The sequence below is a fragment of the Amblyomma maculatum genome, chromosome 4, assembly GCF_055883805.1.
Source record: "Amblyomma maculatum isolate TAMU_Amacu chromosome 4, ASM5588380v1, whole genome shotgun sequence".
NCBI classification, from domain to species: Eukaryota; Metazoa; Arthropoda; class Arachnida; order Ixodida; family Ixodidae; genus Amblyomma; species Amblyomma maculatum.
Window position 1 is genome coordinate 129,085,989 of NC_139347.1, and position 21,926 is coordinate 129,107,914.

The 21,926-nt window shown below is 48.8% G+C and overlaps 1 protein-coding gene across 1 annotated transcript in view; it reads right to left on the bottom strand.

Annotated features, from left to right (window-relative positions):
- Positions 1 to 20,227, bottom strand: part of LOC146192368 (uncharacterized) — a 43,050-nt gene extending 22,823 nt beyond the window's left edge. The window contains exon 1 of the mRNA XM_084600052.1: positions 19,426 to 20,227. Coding sequence (XP_084456178.1) covers positions 19,426 to 19,476 — 51 coding nt within the window. The 5' untranslated portion in view covers positions 19,477 to 20,227. The remainder of the gene's footprint in view (positions 1 to 19,425) is intronic.
- Positions 20,228 to 21,926: the final 1,699 nt, after the last annotated feature.

Here is a 21,926-nt window from a genome sequence, read left to right on the forward strand (position 1 = left end):
CCTGTCGGATAAGGGCGTTAACCTTGTCTTCCTCCACCCGCGTGAGGAAAAGGTAGAGGAGCGAGTACACAACACGGCTCAGGACAAATGCCTGTATGAGGCGTCTGAGGTCATGCTCGCGCATGCCACGATGGCGATTGGCTATGCGGCGAATGAGGCGGATTGTTTGATGAACCATCACCGTCAGCTAAGTGATGGTTGCGGTATTCTTGCCATTGTTTTGCATCAGAATACCAAGAATCCTGATGTTGTCCACTTCTGGTATCCGGGTGTTGTCAATTGTCAAGAAGATGGGGGGAGGAGGGCCTTTGTCTGTACGACACCTAGGAGGTCGGAGTATGAGAAGCTCCGATTTGGTAGGGGAACAAGCGAAGCCGACATTTGCGGCAAAAGATACTACAATGTCTGCTCCGGCCTGTAATGTATCTTCCATGGCGCCAATGTTACCTGTGGTGGTCCACAGCGTAATATCATCGGCGTATAAGGAGTGGGACAGGGCAGGGATTTGGTTGAGGGCGTGTGCCATGGGGATAAGGGTAATATTAAAAAGCAGTGGAGAGAGGACAGAACCCTGTTGGGTGCCAATGCTACCGAGTTTGAAAGATGGAGATGAGAGCAAGCCGATGGTGATTTCTGCTGTGCGATGACTAAGAAAGGCGGATATATACTGGTGGACGCGAGCCGACTTGAAGCGATGAGAGAGCATCTAAAATGGCTGCGTGACGGACATTATCAAAGGCCTTTGTGAGATCTAGGGCAAGAATTGCTCGGGTGCGCTTTGCGTGGCGGGGGTGAAGGACATCTTCTGACAGTTGCAGCATAACATCCTGTGTGGAGAGATGTGGCCGGAAGCCGACCATTGTTTCAGGGAAGAGGTTGTGGTCATCTATGTGGTTCTGGAGGCGTGCGAGCACAACATGTTTAAAGAGTTTGCCAAAACAGGAAGTTAGAGATATGGGTCGGAGATTCTTCATGTCGAACGGTTTGCCGGGTTTAGGGATAAATGTGATACGGGCGTCTGTCCACTGGGCCGGAAGGGTTCCCGTGCGCCAGCATTGGTTGAAGAGGTCCATGACCGCATCGACAGACGGGTCATCCAAGTTACGAAGCATCTTATTTGTGACTCGGTCCGTCCCCGAAGCTGATGTCGTCCTGAGGCGGTGCATCGCCGCCCTGACTTCAGCTGAAGAGATTTCCTCATCGAGGGTAGGGCTGGAAGGACCGGTGTAGGAAGGGAGGGGGGTAGAAGGGGTTGTAGTGATGTACTGATCTTTTAAGGTCTGAAGGAGGGCGTCATCGTCTAAGGGAAGCTGATGAATAATGCGGTTAATATTCTTACGCTGCGTGGCCTTGGTGTGCCCAGGATCAAGGAGGTAGCGTAAAAGCGACCAGGTGTCTTTAAGGCCTAGATTACCGCTCATGCGGTCACAGACCTGCCCCCACTGCTGGTGAGCGAGGTCCCTTGTATGAGCTTCAATTTCTTTCACAAGGCCGTAAATTCGCCGTTTGAGGGTGCGATTATGCTTTTGGGACAGCCAGCGTTTCTGAAGGCTGGCGTGTGCCTCCCACATGTGGAGAAGGCGACTATCCGCAGCCGAAGTGTCCTCTGGTTCCGGGAGTGGATGTCGCCGACTCCACATCCTGTGTGAGAGAAGCCACCCAGGCCTCCAAGTCCACAATGGTGTCCGGGGCGTTTTGCCGGATGCGGCGAAATCGATCCCAATCGACCACGCAGGCCCGATTGCGTTTGGGTGGGGTGAGGGAAGAGATGGAGAGCTCGGTGCATAAAATGTAGCGATCACTGCCTAATGAGTGAGTGGTATTAATCCAGTGGCTTTCTCGAACGCCTTTTGAGAGAGTCAAGTCTGGGCTTGTGTCGTGCTGAACGCTAGATCCGATTCGGGTGGGATAGGACGTGTCGTTGAGAATAGAAAGCCCTTCGTCCTGAACGAAGGACAAAATTGCCGTACCCTTACGGCAATTCTTTCGGTAACCCCAGCTGGTATGGCTAGCATTGAAGTCGCCAGCCACTAGTAGGGATCCTCCCATGCTAACTGTGAGGGCTTTCTTGATTGCGCCAATGAAGGGGGCAGGAGGGCTCTTGGGAGGGCTATAGAGGTTGAGAACAAAAAGGGTGTGTGATTTTCGTGTGCGGGGTAGGAGTTCCAGCAAGAGACCATCCCCGTCATCCACCTCAAGAGGGTGTTCGACTGCGGTAAAGTTGCGGTGCACCAACGACGCTACCCTGGATTGAGGCTGGGTGGAGGGCTCGTGAGTAGTATAGTCGCGGAGCTTAACCGAAACAAGCGTTTCCTGTAGCGCTATCACTGCCGGTATCTCGCTAGGGGATAGGGTAGATAAGTGAAGTTGCAGATTATTCCGCTTTGTGCGGAAACCTCTGCAGTTCCACTGCCACACGCTAATTCTGTTGGGGTGTGCCGCCATGTTGGGTGCTATCAGCAATAGCTAAAGGGATGGGTAGTATGGAAACCTCGAAGATGATAAGAAAAAAGCCACGCCACTTGCAGTGTTAATCTTTTTTCTTTGTTTTTTTTCTGTTTTTTTTTCTTTCGTTGTTGTACTGCACCAGTCATGAAACAAACAGAAGCAAAACCACGATGCGATCCTATGCAGAACTAGAAGCACGACGCGCCAAAACGTGAAAGCAACAGCGCACTATGAGAGCCCGCCAGGAGTACAGTGCAACCTCTGGGGAGAAGCTCACAAACTTGGGTTTGGATTTGAGAAAACGAGGCTTCTTGAGTACTTTGACGCTTCTCAATAGCCTCTAGTCGTTTTGCGGCGTTCGTCATCCAGTTCTGGGGTTCGGCGCGGAAAGATTGTACCGACCGTTCCAGGGACTGCATTGCCGTCATAAGGAGGGCAGTCTGGTCTGGCATTGATGGCTCGGAAGGAACTACCCCAGTGGCTATCTTGCGTTTTGCGGGAACGCCACGAGCAGGCGACGTAGCGCGCGAAGAGGACGCGGAGGGGGGAGAGTTTGAAGGAGTTTTGGAAATGGTGGGAGGTGCTTGGGTTTGCAATACTGCAGGGGACTGCTCTCGCCTTAAAAGGAGTTGTACCTGCCGTTTAAGCTCGGCAATTTCTTCACGCTGTGTTTTTAACTGAGCTTTAGGTTCCGCGTTCTCTCGCTCGAGCGGGGAAGAATGCGGCCTCAGCTCACCTGTTTCGTGGATTCCTGGACTGTTTGGCCCGGGAGTGGTGGGAAGGACCTCGAGCGGCTTCTGCTGTGGCCATGGCGGGATCCCGTCTTGGAGCGGCTGCGCGTCTTCGAAGACGATCGAAACCGGCTTCTTGATGGTCTAGATGATTTGAGAGTTGTCTCAGGAGGTCGAGCGTCCGAAAGCGTTATCGGCGGGGTGGATTTTTTGGATGACTTTCCGGAGCGTTCGAAACGCACTTTGCAGCGTTTGGTCCCCGTGAAGTGGGCTTCACCGCATAAGATGCACCTGGGCGTGCAGTCCGGCGTTTGCTTGGGTGGATGGGCAACGCCGCAGCGGGAACACAGGTCAGTCTTCTCCTTGGGACAGACGTCGGCACGGTGTCCAGGCTTCCGACAGTTGAAGCAAGCTTCAACTTTTGCCTTGAATGGGTAGCAAGAATAAATAGTGCCATAGAAGTTCAGTTGAAGCGGTACCTCCGCGGTGTCAATGAACGTGACTAAAATTGACTTGGTCCTGCCGAGCTGCCAGGCGTCGGCGATGGTGAAGTACTTGCTCTGATTAAGGGCCACAAGGTCTTGGAAGATTTCATCTTGCGTCTGATTGTAGACGGCTTTGTAAATAATGCCTCTTACGGCACTGTCGGGGGCCGCGACATAGCTTTCAGGGGGTACATCTGTTCGTTGAGGCGAAGTCCTTGCATGCGGACAAACTGTTTCATTCGAGTTTCAGAAGGTGTGCTCACCGTGAAAGAGTTGTTGTGCGGGTTGATGCGCAACTTGTCGTTGATTCTCGCTTCGCGGTAGTCGACTACTGCTTCAGCACAGATCAGAGGCAGAAGTGCACCTCCATTTATTAGGCGAAGATCCAAGCCCCCGCCCGGTCGGAAAACAACCTTGTAGTCCGATGTCGGCAACCGGGGAAGAGGAGCACGCCTCTTCAGCTTGAGAGTGGAAGTCTTGCCTTTCGGCGCGGAAGCAAGGTTGTCCAAACTTGTCGAGGCTCCAGCAGACGCGGACGCGCCGCTGTCCGAGGCTTGCTTCAGGTTGGCGTAGAGCTTGTTCCGGGCCCGCACCGCACGGGTCCAACGAGGATCGTTATGAAATTCGTCTGGTGAAATATCTTCTCCTTCTACACCAACTTCCATCTTGAAAGATGAAGCAGTAAAGCAGTTTGGGCGATGAGCAGCCGGCGGCGCTAGGCCTGACCGGCAAATGTCAAGGGTGAGCTAGGCCTGACGAGACGCGCTCGGCACCAAGACGAAATCTTCAAAAGATGAGCAAATATGGACGTAGATTGTCCGAAAATGTCTCAAACTGGCGCGGAGCACCTTCACTGACCGATTTGATGGCGATCAGGTCATTTCAGGTCGTAATTCAGCCACTTAAGTTGAAAACCACAGGAGCCGATGTGAAATACGTCCGCAGGCTCCGAACGCCGCGCGGTGTCGACGAATTGTGTACCCCCATAGCGAGCAGCATCTCTGTGGATGTACTCATTGGTAGGCCCAGGGTCCTCTTTATGCATCGTCTAATGAGTGCTTCTAATTTTCTTTTATCCTCTGCTCTAAGGTTTAAATACGGCGTAAAGTAGCTTATGCGGCTTATGACATATGCCTGCATAAGTCTGATCAAGCTCCTTTCTTTTAAGCCTCGGCCCTTCAATGTTATTCTCCTGAATATGCATAGGACTTGTGTGGCGTAGCCTTCCAGTTTCTTTAGTATTCCGTCGTTGTATCCATTCTCTTGAATGTACAGCCCTAGGATTCGTATTTGATCAACCTTTGGTATGAACATTCCGTCCACTTTGATATCGAATTCTCCGATTTGTTCGCACCTCAACGATTTTAGGTTGTAGACTAGTAGTTCTGATTTCTGCGGTGAGCACGAAAGCCCCCTACTAGCCGCGTAGTCCACTACTGTGTTTGCCGCTGCCTGCAGTCGTCTCTCTATGCTCGCATCACTCCTCTGGTTTATCCAAATATTGATGTAGTCCGCGAAAATGCTAAATTTGAGCCCCGATGAATGTTGCTCAGCGCTTTTGAAAGACCTCTCATAGCCACGTTGAAGAGGAACGGTGAGAGGACCGATCCTTGCGGTGTGCCCCTGCTTCGTTGCTGCAATGCGGGAATCTGAATGTCTTGGAGCCCCACCGGGGTGGTGCTGTGGTAGTAGTAGTAGTAGTAAAAGACATTTATTTTAACAGAGGAGTTCGGGGCACGCAGGCCTATGGGCCCCCGCATGGCCCCACTACACTCAAACGTTCATGTTCCTACGGTTCATGACGTCGGCAGCTCGGTCTGTGGCTGTCTTTTGCCGGACCGGGTCCTCAGAGCGTAGCGGGGTCTCCCATTCCTCCCAGGTGGTGAAGTGATCCAGACCCCGCGGGGGAGGATCCGCCGGGCATTGGAATAGAATGTGGGCGAGGGTGGCAGTGGGGTGGTTGCAAAGGGTGCAGGAGGGGTCGGTGAGAGTGGGGTGGTAACGGGACCTAATGTAAGGGGATGGGAGGGTTCGCGTCTGGAGGTTGCGCCATAGTGTTTGGTGGTGATTGCTGAGGGAGGAGTGAGGTGGGGGGTAGATCTGCCTCTCGACCCGGTAGGCCTGGGTCATCTCTTTAAAAGTGTGCATGCGCTCCAGGGAGAACTCCGACGTGGGGACCGCCTGTGCCCGGCGTATTAGACCTCGGGCTAAGCTGTTGGCGGCCTCGTTGCCAGGGTTCCCCGAGTGCGCAGGAACCCAGATAAGCTCCACATGGCGGGGCGGGTTGGCAGTGGGCGAGGTCAGTATGCAAAAAGAAGAAACATGAACTCGCCTATGTGCGAAATTTAGTAGTGCAGTTTTTGAGTCTGTTAGTATATATCTAGCTTCCGTGTGGGCAATTGCAAGGGCGATCGCTGCCTCCTCGGTCACTTCTGAGGAGGTAACAGAGGGGAGGGGGAGAGTTGCAATGGACTGAAGGGTATTGTTGACCGCGGCTGCCGCCGCCTCATCGCCCGAGCATGCGGCGTCCACCCATACGGCATCCGTCTCGGAGCCGTAATATTTGTGGAGCACCTTTGCCCGGGCTGGGCGGTGGGGCTCGTGGTGCTGTGGATGGGACTTTCGGGGAAGGGGTTTGACAAGAAGGTTGGAGTGGATAGGGCGTGGGATGGGGTGGCAAGAACCCGACCTCGGCGGCTGCGTTTCGATGGAGGCGAAACGAAGAGGCGCGCACGTTAAAGATCCCCAGGTGGTCAAAATTGCTCCGTAGCCCTCCACTACGGCTCCTCTTTCTCTCTTTCCACTTTTACTCCCACCTTCCTCCCTTCCCTTACGGTGCGGTTGAGGTGTCCACAGAAAACAAGTGAGACAGTTACTGCGCCTTTCCCTTCCAATCAATCAATCAATCAATCAATCAATCAATCAATCAATCAATCAATGTCTTCGAATTTAATACAGGCTGTTCTGTCGGAAACCAACTATCTCGTGCGGCCACGGGTTGTTTTGCTGCATGAAACGCGTCAGTGTCGTTTGTGTCACGTGCTCCATTAATTTCCCTACGCATGAGGTTAAGAAAATGGGTCCTAAGTTTTTCAATTTCGGGGGTTTGCCCGGTTTTGGTATTAGGATTACGTTTGCCGCTTTCTATTGCGGGGGTAGCTCTCCTTTGGTCCAGATTTCCTGCATGTACTTCGTTAGGGCACTTATGGGGTTCTCCCAAACAAATGTCCCACACATCCATCAATTTTACAATCATAACAATTTTTCATGCACTCTCTAAATCAGTACGGATTGTATTTTGCTGATACAAAGGTCATGTGAGTGATATGTGCATGCTCACTGCCATACATTTGAAAGAAAAAAGAATTTCAACTAATCAACTTTCCTGACAGATTAAATATCATATATACAAACGTTCAATATTTGCTGTGGTTACCATCGCTCAATTCCACTTTATTTTTTTGTGATACATGTTAACAACGACGCTTTGTGACGTGTACACGATTCGAATATACACTGTACTTGCAGCACTCATTTGTTGCCGCACTCTTCCAGCGCCGTCGTTTGCACCCTTTTGGTAAATGCCCCGTTCTGCACCCTTAACATAGGGCGCAGCGGCCGAAATAAGGTGCAATTTGTAGCGCACCCTTTTTCGCACCCTTAAAGGTAAGATAATGCCAAAAAGGGTGTATCAAGGGTGCGCTATTGGGTGCAAATACACGGCGCACCCTTTTTTCCGCCCTTAAGGGTGAGGAATTGTTTAGTGTGGAGAGTCATTATCTAGGTTCCTCAGGCTTTTGTTGGTGTTTTAACTCGTTGGGTCCTGGGGCTGATTTGACTTTAAGTCCTAAAAGTTCCGCTCTGACCTCTGCTTCTGTGATAAGCGCGCAAAGTTCCTCGTTAGCGGCTCCACTGTAATCTGGGAGGGCGATCCTATTGGTGTCTCCCATGTACGTGTTAGCTACTTTGTCCAGAAATTCCTCGTCCGTACCCTCGAAATCACGTCTGGTTTTCGATAATCTAATTGGTTGGTTGGTTGGTTCATAGGAAGGGAAAGGCGCAGTATCTGTCACACTTGCTCTGTGGACACCTGAACCGCGTCGTAAGGGAAGGGATGAAGGTGGGAGTGAAAGTGGATAGAGAGAAAGGGGGGCCGTAGTGGAGGGCTACGGAGTAATTTCGACCACCTGGGGGTCTTTAACGTGCGCTGACATCGCACAGCACACGGACGCCACTTCGTTTCGCCTCCATCGAAACGCAGCCGCCGAGGCCGGGATAATCTAATTCCTAACTGGGTTTTTGAATTAGTTGGCTCGCCTGGTGACGTCATGACCTTTGATGACGGTACATCGCGCGCCCTTTGTCGAACACAACCAGCATTTCATTGCACGCATCAAAGTTCACGTGCGTTCTATAATTCGTTTACAGGAAAGGAAAGGCGCAGTATCTGTCACTTGCGGAATCCCGCTATCATCCTCACGGTAGGAAAACAATTATGAACAGCGTTTCATGATTCGGGGCGTGGCGCAGTTGGTAAAGAGCTAGTCTGGGGATCCAAGGAGGCTTAATTCCCGGTGGAGACAAGGATTGTTAATTTATTTTTAACTCTCGCTCTTGAAAGCGTGATACCTCTGCTGACCACCTTCTGTCAACAACAATGAGGCATTAAAGGACTTCCCCTTAAAATGGTTGCGGTTTATGTACAGCTTGTGTCCTGTCTGTGCGCGCCACTGATAAGGCACCGTGCGAAATGCGCATGCGCTGCGAGCGGTTAAAAGCCAAACATAGCGTTACTAGCAGCCGCTGTTTCGTCTGAGCGGTCAGGCCACAAACACGGGATAATAAACGCCATTCAGTTGGGAACTTCTGTGCTACTTGTCACGGCTGTCGGACATTCGACACCTTGAACGTAGGTATACAGCATGGTTCTGCATGGTTTAACAGGATTGGACGCAGTTTGGTCTTCATTAAACATTATTAATTTTAAAATGGTATGATGTCAGTGCTACCGCCGTTGACATTAACCTCTTCTTCACCAGCGTCGCTCTTGTCCTCCCCCCAACGCCCTCCGGGGACCTTATGCCAGAGAAAGAGAATTTATGGACTCGTTCTCAGGCGGTTAGCTCGCTCGGCTGAAGCATACAGGTTTGGTGTTTCGTGTACCTGCGGGGACATGATTCATCTATTTGTTTTATTTTCGTTCAAGATTCACTTTGTCCGTGTTCAGCCCTACGAGGGTCCCAATGAGGTGAAATCGCAAGTTGCACCCCGAGTAGTAGAACTTCCGCTCTCGAATCAGGAGGACGCTTAGATTTTGCCCTGAGAGTAGATGTGGTAGCGCCTTTAACGTCGCCGTTTTATTCCTCGGCGGTTTTCTTAAAAATTGTTGTTTAAATCAGTAAAATTTTTAACTACTCTTAATGCAAAGTTAGTAAATATTTAAAACACACGTTTTTTAGGTCATATGCGTTCAAACGCGTGTGGTAAACTCTATGGTAAACGGTATGTATGAGAAAATAGAGACACAAATTAAGGGATAAGTGACCGAAAGAGAGGCAAAGTGTATGCACGAGAACAAGGGAAGAGGAGGGCTGTCGCGTCATACACGTAAAGGCGGAGCATAAGTGTTCTCAACTCTTGCGATATGCTGTGTCATTATTGCTAGATACCCGAACAGTACGGAAAATTTTGCTTAAAGCATATGATTTACTAGACTGCTACGGAATCCATGACAAGTGGGACATGGGAATGCATATGGGTGAAAGAGCCAGCTATACAGGTTTCTCTGAGCAGGAACGGTTGCGATGGATATGAATCACTTCATCGTTTCCGCCTGCTCAGATGGGCCAAAATATTGTTACGGTACGCAGGCACGGAGACGATGACGAAGTGCTGGGCTAGTGAAGAACGAAAACGCTGAAGTTAGGCTCTGGTTGTCCTGCGAGTGTGTCCCTGACAGCGAACTGTTGCGGCTACGACGGAGTGTGTCTCGTAACATCTTGGTGGAGCGTGTAGGGTACGACACCAATACCACAATCTGGATCTCTGCAGTGGCCGCTAGCTTGGTGCTAGCACTATGCAGTCCGACGCAGCCCCTTCTAAGCGGCACAACCACCACCCACTGTCGTCGTTGTATAGCCTCGTGATCCGGGCACCTTTTGCGGCACCGATGACGTCGACATCGAAGACTGGCTCGCTATGTACGACCGAGTCAGTAAGCACAACCGATGGGACGCAACATTGATGCTTGCGAACGTCATTTTCTACCCGGCTGGTACGGCGCACGTCTGGTTTGAGACACACGAAGAAGATCAGACATTCTGGGACATGTGCAAAGAAAAGCTTAGAGATCTCTTTGGTAAGCCGATCGGACGCAAGCTCGGCTCTAAAAAGGACCTAGCATCGCGAGCACAATCATCGACCGAATCATATCTGTCGTACATACAAGACGTACTAGCTCTATGCCGCAAAGTGAACAGCGCCATGCCGGAGTGTGACAAGGTGTCCAAATCTTAAATGGAATTGCTGACGATGCTTTTAACCTTCTCGTTTGCAAAGATTGCACGATGGTCGACTCCGCCCTCGAGGTATGCCGGCGGGTTACATCGTCGCATTATTTTCCCGCTTCTAGCGCTTGCCAAACACAGTTGCTACGTCTTCGTGCGAGGATCTGCCAACACTGCAGCAGCCGTCCCCGCAGCCCAAATTGACCAGGATTGTTCGCAGAGAACTGGAGGTAATGGCCGCCATCACATTCACACCACAGCCGGCGGACGTTTGTATAGCACTGATCAAGCTGTCGTTCGCCAAGAATTCGTGAATGTGGGCCTTAATGCGAACGTAAGCCTCAGCTCTGGTCAGCCACCCGCACAGCCATCCGTCCAACCCACCGTTCCAGTGGTAGCTGCTGCGATTTCGACTGGGCCATTCCCGATGTGATAACGCGACCGCAACCCGGAAGATAGGCGGACCTTGGACAACCGACCCATCTGCTTCAACTGCTCACATTTCCTGGCCACATTTATCGCCATTGTCGCAGCCGTTGGGTTCCGCCACCTCGACCCCGCTACTATCAAGGTCACAGCGCCGCCTACGGACCACACCCAAACTCTCTCCGTGATACGCCCTTTCGTGACTTCAACTCCCCATCCCCGCGCATGTCCAGCCGCTCTCCGTCTCCCCAGATCCACCGTTCCCGCTCGCCCCAAATTCGTCGTTCATCGTCCTCTCACTTCTATGGCCCTCTCCCAGAAAACTGATCAATGCAGCTCCCGGAGGTGAAGCTTCATTGACGACCCGACCCGAAAATTCTCTGCTGACCCTCGCTCATCGACGCAATTTTCTAGACATCTGCTTAGATGGTGTCCCTGTTACCGCCCTCATTGACACTGGTGCCTCAATTTCCGTCCTCAGCTCTTCGTCTCGCCGCCGACTCAAAAAGGTTGTCCCACCCGCCTCTTTATTACTCGTTCGTATCGCCGATGGAGGCGTCGCTGCCGTCATGGGACTGTGCACTGCGCGCGTGAGCATTTGTGGTCGAACTACCCCTGTGCTCTTCACTGTAACCGACCGCTGCCCTCACGATATGATCCTCGGCATCGACGTTTTAACGGCCAACTCTGCCCTGATTGATTGCTCAAGGGCCCTCCTTCGCTTAGACCTGCCTTCCTGCTCCGACCACACAGATATCAAGCCACGTCTCCGCTCCATCGAGTTTGTTCGCCTACCGTCCGAACCTACCATGTATGTTCCTTTGGCCACGTTTCCTGCTATTCCTGATGGTACATACATCACTTTTCTAATCACCGATGTTTATCTCCACCGTAACGTCATCCTCCCTCACACTGTAGTGACCGTCGTGGATAGCAGAACATATCTTCCCATCTTTAACTTCAGCCGCTCCATCCAAGTTTTTCCCCGTGGTATTGCACTCGCTGAATTGTTTCTGTTGGCTCACTGTGAAGTTTCTGCCCTCATGCCTGTGCCTCTGTCTGAGCCGCCCGTATCAGCTTCTCATTCAGTCCTTTTTACGCTCATGATAACAGCGGACTGAACACCTGAGCAAGCCAGTGCTCTCTCCGACCCTTTGTTTTCGTACAGCGACATATTTGATTTTGGGGACCGACCATTGCGCCAGACATCTTTCGTTAGTCATCACATCAATACTGGTGATGCCCTCCATTCACCGAAGGCCTTATCGAGTCTCCCGTGCTGAGCGGCAAAAGTTACAGAAGGAGGCCGACAAGACGCTGAAAATAATATTGTTGAGCCTTCCTGCAGTTCCTGGCCGTCCCCTCTTGTTTTAGTTAAAAAGAAAGATCGAACTTGGAGATTCTGTGTCGACTACCGCCACCTCAATCAGATAACTAAAAAAGGCATTTATCCGCTTCTGAGAATTGACGACGCCCTTGACTGCTTGCATGGGGCCAGCTATTTTCTTCAATTGACATGCGTTCCGACTACTGGCAAATAACTGTGGACGAACTGGATCTAGAGAAAACCGCATTTGTCACCCCTGACGGACTATACCAATTCAAGGTCATGTCATTTGGTCTCTGTAACGCTCCTGCGACCATCGAGCGCATGATGGACTCGCTTCTCCATGGCTTCAAGAAGAAACGTGCTTGTGCTACTTAGATTACGTCGTTTTCTCTCCCACGTTCACAAGTCATCTTAAACAGCTTTCTACGATACTGGCCATCTTCCGCCGCGCTGGTCTTCAACTCAATGCAAAAAATGCAGCTTCGGCCGCCGCCAGGCCAAAATCCTGGGACATTTGGCTGACACAAATGGTGTGCAGCCCGACCCTGATAAAGTTTGTGCAGTCCCCGAGGTCTCTACACCACGTAATATAAGTAATGTACAAAGATTTCTCGGGCTCTGCTCCTACTTCCATTGCTTCATTCGGAACTTCGCTGATCTAGCACGCCCCCTTACCTCCCTTCTGCAGAAAAACGTAAATTTCTCGTGCAGCCGTGAGCATACTCAGGCCTTCACAACACTCATTTACGCCCTCACCTTCGATCCGTCTGCACCTACAGAACTGCGCACCAACGCTAGCGTACATTGTATTGGCGTCATTCTTGCCCCGTACCAGTACGGCCACTCTCGTGTGATTGCCTATGCCAGCCGCCTCCTATCTCAGTCCGAGCGCAATTACTCCATTACGGGACATGAAAGCCTCGCACTTGTTTGGGCGTTCACCAAATTCCACCCTTATTTGTTTGGGCGGCCCTTCAGCGTAGTGACGGACCATCACGCCTTGTGTTGGCTGTCCTGAGTTAAGGACCCTGCCGGCCGCTTAGGTAGCTGGGCCCTGCGATTACAAGAATACATGTTTACTGTTGTGTGCAAATCAGGCCACCTTTAAAAAGACGCCGACTGCTTGTCCCGCCATCCCGTTGACCCTTCTGAACTACCTGACAATACTGCTGACGACTGCGTTTTGTCCATCTCGGTCTTCCTCCACATCGGCGTCGAACAGAGTCGTGATCCTTCCCTGCGCTCCATTATTGATCATCTGCGCCTAGTCCAATCCGTCCATCAGTATGTTTGTGCTGCTTAATGACACATTATACCGACGAAATATGCGCCCAGATGGTGTAGACCTTTTACTTGTTGACCCGACACATCTACGCTCTGGTGTTCTTGCGCACCTTCATAATGCTCCTACAGCAGGGCAGCTGAGAGTGTCACGCACATACGACAATCTTCGTCGGCGATTCAACTGGCCTGGACTTTACCGCTCTGTTCGTCGTTACGTCGCCGCCTGTGAGCTGTGCCAGCGCAGGAAAACACTGTCCCTTCACCCTAGTGGGCCCTTGCAACCACTCTCTGTTGCGACTGAGCCCTTTTCTGGAGTTGGTCTCGACCTGCTAGGGCCATTTCCCACATCGACTTCAGGGAACAAATGGATTGCTGTAGCGACAGATTACTCCACCGGGTATGCCATAACCGGAGCTATCCCCATCAGCTGTGCCTCCGACGTTGCAGAATTTCTTTTGCATGACGTCATCTTGCTTCATGGCGCTCCTCGTCAACTGCTCACCGATCGTGGTCGCTGCTTCCTTTCTAAAGTTCTTCATGACCTTCTCCGCTCATGCGCTACGCGCCACAACTTCACAACGTCTTACCATCCACAAACGAATGACCTTACTGAGCTCCTTAATCGTACACTGCCCGACATGATGTCAATGTATGTTTCTGACTTTCACCGTGACTTAGACGTCTCTCTACCCTTCATAACATTCGCCTATAACTCCCCACGGTATGATACCTCCGGACACTCTCCCGTTTATCTACTCTTCGGCCGCGACCCTCTACTTCCCTTCGATACCTTACTGTCTCTTGACGATTCCTCCTGCAGTTACGCTTCTGATGTCATCGCCCACGCTGATGCCGCCTGTCATATTGCTCGAGACCGGATTCGTACTTCTCAGCGTTCTCAAAAGCACTGTTACGATCTCCAGCGCCGTGAAGCCTGCTACCCTCCTGGCTACTCCTCTGGCTCCCAGCCCGACGTGTAGGCATGCGAGAGAAACTTCTGCCCCGCTTCGTGGGCTCTTACCGCGTCTTACGGCAACTTACCGACGTTACGTACGAGATTATGTCTGTGAACCACAAGTTTCCTACAAACTGTCATACAGAAGTCGTGCATGTCACCCGTATTAAACCTTATATTTCACACTCACCTGTATAGTCTACGCACCGGGACTGTATACTTCCGCGGAGGGGGGGGGGGGGTGATACGGTACGCAGGCACAGAGACGATGACGAAGTGCTCGGCTAGTGAACAACGACGACGCTGACGCTAGGCTCTGGTTGACTTGCGAGTGTGTCTGATAGCGAACAGTTGCGGCTACGACGGAGTATGCCTCGTAGCAATATTAGAGCAACTCTCAGAGCAACTTTTAATTTCCACCAGTATGTGTGTCTAACTGAAATGCAGCAAATGCGCTGCTTAAAAAGGCGATAACCTCTACGTCGCTAAGACAGAGTGTTCTCGCAACCTTGTCTTAAAATCCATGGTTGCCTGCTTCTAGCTAATTACCGCCGTTAACATGGTCCGAGGTGTCTTAATAGCTGTAATATAAAGGATACTTAGGCGAAACTCTGCAAGGCGGTATTGGTAGTACTCCCAGTATTGCGCATTTAGAGATCTTTTCGCTTGCGGTTAGGTCTTACGAAGTGCCGGAAAAACAACCGTGGAAAAAATCTGCCCTGTGCAAGCTTGCTAGTAAAAATGGCCCTGTGAAAAGCGTGTCCATTTGCGAATAAGAAACGAAAAATATCTCCTCAAACTGGCACCATCAAAATACCTCTCTCCAGAATGAAATCAAGCATAGCGTCAAATGAAAGACAGAAGAGGGGCAGAAGGTGCCAAATATATCAGCTGCATATTTAAAATGTTTTGATCGCATGCGCTTCGAGGTTTAAGGTTATTCAGTACTGGCGGTTTGTTGCTCAAGGCATGAAAGTATGTGACAGAACGCATGATAACAAGCATATTTTGGTACGGAAGTATCACGAAAGCTAGGCACAGAATCACTAGACAGGAACACATAATCATGCGTGGCATAGAAAGTAAATGCACCAAAATATGCAAAAAAGTTTTTTTATTTGCCAGCGCAAATGGTTTGAACTTGGTAGACGCGAGCAGGATACCAAACTTTAATCTCGCTGCCAAGGGGCTCCGCTAAGGGATGGTGTTTTATCAGTTTGTTTCGCCTCTTTAACAAGACACACCAGGAAGCCCACCAATAACTGTTCGCCATCTCTTGGTCAATTTGGCATTGGAGTAGCCGCATTCAGATGTCCTTATGTGTCATATTGAAATGATGAGCATCCATTTTGTCAAGTTATTTTGTAGACAACGTTACCTAACGATGTCTCTGCTCCTTTTCTACTAAAACACGTTGCGAAAAATTTGAGAGCTAGGGTTGGTGAACCTGAACTGGCAATATCAAGAACCGTGCACTTTCATGGCAATGCTGAACGCTATTCCTTTTCTGCTACTTAACTATGTAAAAACTGAACGTCCCATAGAAAGGTGTGATGTCATAAGCTGTCCGAGAAATACTATTTTTACATGACGTATGTTCCCGGTATCTACAGGCTGTTAAGCCTACAGCTAACATCGCAGTAACTTTACGGCAGGCACCTGTCACTTGCCTCCTTGCGATTTGGCGCGTTCACTCTGAATCACCTGGTGCAAGACACAGAACCAAGCATGCGCAAGCCTAGAATATAAGACCATTCAGTACGATGGGTCTCAGAGCCATCAACCGTGTGCAAGGCGATTGGCACCTTGCCCCCTAAAGAAGGAACCATGTACTGGCAAGGACAAAAGTAAACTAAGTACGCTATTACCTTGTAAACGTTTCACGCGTGCATAACTGGAACTGGCAGTGATGGTATGTGCGAACCGGTAGTACGCGCCAGTGTCCTTTCACTTGGACATAGATATTGTTTTCTTATCTTCAGGGCAGAAGGCGTGATTTTAATTTGATCTGAAAATCGTGCTGCGTTTACTTATGTCCGCATCTGTCGACAACCCAGTGTCCCCAAGTCAGTTCGTAGCCAAAATGAATGCATCAGCGTATTTAAAACCAATGTGAAGAATAAACCGCAGGGACGATTTTCTTCCTACTATTGAACATACGATGCATACTCCAAAACAAACATTTTTTGTTGGTTCAAAGGCGCTCTTATGTTCAGTCTACTCATGTTCGCGAGTTTTGTACGCTCGATATTATAGCCCGTATATTTAGGCTTTAACCGTGGCTTTTATTCATTTCCCAACATTTTCATTATTTTGTCAATTTCATAAACTCATTTGTCTTACTGTCATCGACATCTATTGATTTAAGTTTAATCTTCTAAAGTTCTGGCGTATAGGTTTGTTGTGCTTACTGGATTTCTCTTACTGTGTTGCGTTTTAAAACAAAAGCGTTAAATGCCTGTTCTCCGGCATGCAAATCCGGCATCAAATTGGGCGTTGTGGGCGGAATATAACCAGCATGCCTCGGGAGGTGATAGCTGGAGGCTGACGTAGCCGGACACTGGCTGGTAGTCGGATTTTGTGCGCCATGAGAGCGCATATCGTGACTTTCTATCTCGGGAAGCTCCATTGAGATGGTAGGTTAAAATGCGGATCAAAACCTCGGGCTGCTAAAACAAAGGTGGCAGCATAGTTATTCTCCGAGTCGAAAATTACAAAAAAGAGGCGTATAAACAGCTTAACAGCTCTTGCTATTATGAAAAGCTAAATACCGATTCGACAGAACAGTTTAGTAAAGTCGTCCTGAAAAAAAAAAAGACATCTATTAGCCAGGCAGCTAATTACCGAAGTTGATTACAAATTCCTTAGGCCATTAAACAAACAAGCGGGTCGATTTTACCTACTGCGCAAGATTAACAACGTTTCTGCCTAACCATTGTTTACCACAGACATACATGGAAGGCCAATTGTTTCTAACAATAATACACCCACAGAGAACCTGTCAGTATTCCTATATCACCACGTAGCAGACCTCCCGACCCAGCTTCCATGGTGTGTGAAGGATACACCTGACGTTCTCTGAATAATTGAGCTTATTATTAACACGACCAACCTTTCAGATGACTGCATACGTCACACTTGATGTCACGGCACTCCACACTAATATTCCTAACGATAAAGTTACAGACGCCCTCTTTCAAGTATTAACATCCCTCACCCGCATACCACTGAAGTTTATCCATGGCTCCTTTAACTTGTGCTAACTTTAAATTATTTCGAATTTGATTTATCCGATTATCTGCTGATATCCAGAACCAGCATGCTCACTCCATTCCTGCTACTTACACGAATATATTCATGGGAGTTCTAGAATTCAAAAATACTAAATTCATTTCCGGAAAAACCACTCATATACCTTCGCTATATTGATATTCTTCATGATACGGCAGCATGGATCAAAATCAATTCAATCGTTCGTCTCGCATCTTAATAATCATTACAGTGGCAATAAATTTGCTTGTCAGTCTTCGCAATTGAAAGTCGACTTTCTCGATACCACGATGTCGATGGAAAATGGAAACCTTAAAACTTCCTTGTACACCAAACCAACGGGCAAGCAACAATACCTGGATTTTACCAGTCATCATCCGAGACATTGTAAGCAAGGAATATTTCTAGCACAGGTGACACAGCTTAAAGAATATGTAGTGATGATAATGACCACTTAAATGACATATTTATTGAAAGTAACACTAATTCAGAGGAACTATCCCGGTAACTCCCATAATATGGCCCTCGAAAAGCAAGCACTTTAAACCGCAACGAAGTGCTCACAAAACGACCAAAGGCCAACACTGAACGCCAGCCGTCTTTTGTAACAAAATACTCCAATGCCCTTTGAAATATAAATAATATTTTGCGGAAATACCCCTTCATGCTAATGTGTAATGAACGCCCCAAGAAAATATTACCGAAGGCACCAAGGGTAACATATAAACGTAACATAAACCTCAGAGATATTCTTGTACAATCTAAACTCGACAACAAGCATCTAGCAGAACCACGTCCTTGTTCTAGACCCAGATGTGAAACATGCAATCATATACAAAAATACACCATAGTTAATAGTACTGCAAGTGATTCCACCTTTCACATAGAATCAAGCTTAATTTGCACAGCTTCAAATGTTGCCTACCTTCTAGAATGCTCTGTCATAAACAGTACATCGGAGCGACAGGGAAATCAATGAACATAATTCTTAATGTCCATCGGGCTGACAGATATAAACTGTCATTCTATTTCTAGGCCAATCTATTTCAAACCTATGCTAGGCCAGTAACGCGAAGGCACAGTCTTGATTAAACGCTATTTCGATGTCCTAAAAATAAAAATGGCCTGCCACCTACAGTTATGAGCGTCTGGCAAGGCAGTGTTTGTGTGTTGAGGCGCTTCTTCGCCAAACCGGTGAGTTCAGCCCCTGCGTTTCTGGAAGTTACTGCGTATTTAGAACCTTCGGTAATTGCAATTTATTTCTTTGGAGGTAATTTTATTGTCGATTCTTTCGCACTAAGAAAGTATAAATGACGATTATCTGGAAATATCCATAGCAGGTCTGCTTCACTTCACAGCTGAGTGGAAGAAGTGAGGCAGAGCTCCGAGTAAAATGCTTGCGTTAATTCTTCTACCTGCGGGTAAATCGACACGTACTGCATTCGATGTTTTTGTAAACAACATAAATCAAAGTTTGTACTAGTCTATTAATGCAGCTAAATGTGACCACTGGAGTGTGGGAAAGCGGACTGCTAGGAAAATTCAACGCACGAAGTAATTTGAAAGCAGCTGCGACAAACGATTAGTTTTAGCGCTGACGAAGCGTTTCGTCCTTCTCTGAAACTCCCTGAAATGTGCTTGCATGAGCAACAAAACCTTTAAGAAATGACAAATTCAGGTTTCTCTGAAAAGTATTAGTACTTTCATACTTCGAGCTCGGTTCTCTTATCTACTTGCAATAAGTAGGTGTACAGATTATCTGTCCTTATATTTCTTTTTTTACGCCGGCTTCATATTTGTTCATACTTGTTTCTTGAACAACCGGAATTGGAAAACTTAAAGCCTATCGATTACATCCGCTTTCCACCCGTACCAGACGCGACGGCATGATCTCAAAATGAAGAATTCCAAGCGCGAGTAAGCATCAGATAAGATTTGAAGCCAATATACAAAGTGTCAAGGAACAAAAAAACACGCTTATTGCACTCACCCAGAGGGTGACGTTAGTCGTGATGAGGAGACATCGTGCTGCGGATGCCATTCTGCCGGAGTTTCAACCGTTGCTTCCTAGATGTTAGAGCGGGCAGAGATTTCCAAAAGAAGTTCACACTGCGTAAGTCCTACGCCTTACACCTGTCGTTTCACCGACCAGAACGAGGCACTACATATGCCAGAGCCTTTGGACATATAGGCGGCGGTCATCATTTATATCACGTCACAGAAGCTCATCAGCAGTCTCCAACTGTATGTCCACTTTTAAACTAACAAACACCAGTATGCGTAGTTCTGAGATCTCCAGTAGAGGGCCGCTGCATGGACGTAACACCTGCGGTCTTTACCTTCAAGTGGCCACTTCGAAGATCGGTACGGCTCAGGATGTTGAGCCGCTATGGCGTTGATGTCCTCTGAGCACAGGGAAAACACACGATGTTCCACACTGTGACTTCTGATTTCACGATACTCCGTGGTGTTGGTTTCAAGCTCCGGAGCAGATCTTCAAGCCCTATCCTACTGTGCAACCCGTAGCGGAGACCGGTAGAGATGGTCCAGAAGGACATAGAATCGAATATCAAGTGGCAAAAGAAAACAAAGTGCACTGGACAATACTACCCAATAAACATCGATGAATGAACAAAGGCGCGCTTTGTCCTTCACAATTAAATGAAGCTTGTACCTAGGAGGCCTTCCTGCTCAATGTGCCGCAAAAGACACGTACATAGAAACGTTGCTGCTTGTTGGCGCAATCTGCCACAGCTTCCACGATGGCCCCGTTCTTTCCTCTGCGACGCCGGCGGCGGCGCCGTTATCTTAAGGGAAACAGATAGCACCTCTTAGACTCCTTCGCTGGCAAGTGCACAGCTCGGACACCGTACCTATCAGCGACTACGGCTCATGTGATGGCCAGTGCATATCGCTTTTATATATCGCGCCTTCCAAGGGTTGTCATTCCTGTGACTGGTCGAAAAACGCCAAATTGGAGCTCTTGACGGCGCTCATTTTAACGGTGCGTAAGTGCGTGCGCAATCGGTAAGGTATCACTGCTCCGAAATGAGTGTAATGGCACGGCACATGTACACACTGCGCTCGACTGCTCAACCTGTAGGACGCGGAATAAAATTCCGGCAGTAAAGGGCGCTTTTCGATGGAGGTGAAAAGCAAGGCGCCTGTGATCTGTGGGCTTGATGTTGGGTCCCACTCATTACAGCTGTTTCACAGCTTATAGAACCTGAAATTACAGAATGCTGCACATGGCCTATCAACACCTTTTAGCACAAAACACCGTCATTTAAGAATGCAAATATATAGAACATGACCAAGGATGTAACCAGGAAATATTTGGGGGGAACCGCAAGAGAAATGTAACCTTTGCATACGGCAGCAGCATGATTAAATGCAGTGAATAGGTAACGAAAAGACAGCAATTCATGAGCGAAATAAGGAATACAGGTTCGAGTTTTATGATGTCAGCGCACGTTAAAGATCCCCAGGTGGTCGAAATTACTCCGTAGCCCTCCACTACGGCTCCTCTTTCTCTCTTTCCACTTTCATTCCCACCTTCCTCCCTTCCCTTACGGCGCGGTTCGGGTGTCCACAGAGCAAGTGTGACAGTTACTGCGCCTTTCCCTTCCTGTGAACCAATTTATTATTATTTATTATTATGCTAATTCGAATCCATCACTCGTGTTGTCAATGAACGGCACATTAGTTCATAGTCCGCCATAGTTCGCGATGGTGAATGTTTTAATACTGCGCTTTTGCAGGGATGTTACATGTACATATAATTGCGGATAAATTATAAAAAAACAGCATCTTGATAACGGTGTTTGCGATTGGTGAAAATGTCCCAATCCGTTCTTCCTGGCGCACTCATTCGCACCGATACTTTAGTTTCACGTACGTAGAGCTCTGACGGGTGACCAGTGCGCATGCGCAGAACGTGGAGGATCTGCGTGAGCCTCATAGACGTACGAGATTCAGATTTTCCTGTTGAGGTTTTCGTGTTACTCGTGAGCGTGGAGTTATCAACATGGCAGCGCCCTGCCTGCCAGCTTCACGGCGATGACAGCTTTGCCGCTAACCTCATGACACGATATCGTGTTCTAAACGATTGCATTCGCCTTCAATTTTCGGAATCCTACCATTGCATAAGGTTTAAAAAAACGCTTTTGTTTCTAGACAGAAGGGTGATTTTCAGTTGCTAAACCTGACGAAGAAGCGTTTGCCTTCGTCGTAGCAATGATCTCGCGAGATCCGAGCGGCGTCAGCAGTGTGTACCTACAGCGAAGGTTAGGCAGGAAAGGGCAGGTGATGAGTTTTGTCCCCATCAAAAGAAAAAAGGCACCATCTTTCAGCGCACGCTTCACCCCACCACATCCTTACTTATAACAGTACATGCCAGAGCATAGTGACAAAAACATGTGTCATTGTTGTTCGCTGCAGAGACAAGAAAAGGTGTAAGCGTAAGCGTACCTAAAAGGGTTTCAAGCGACA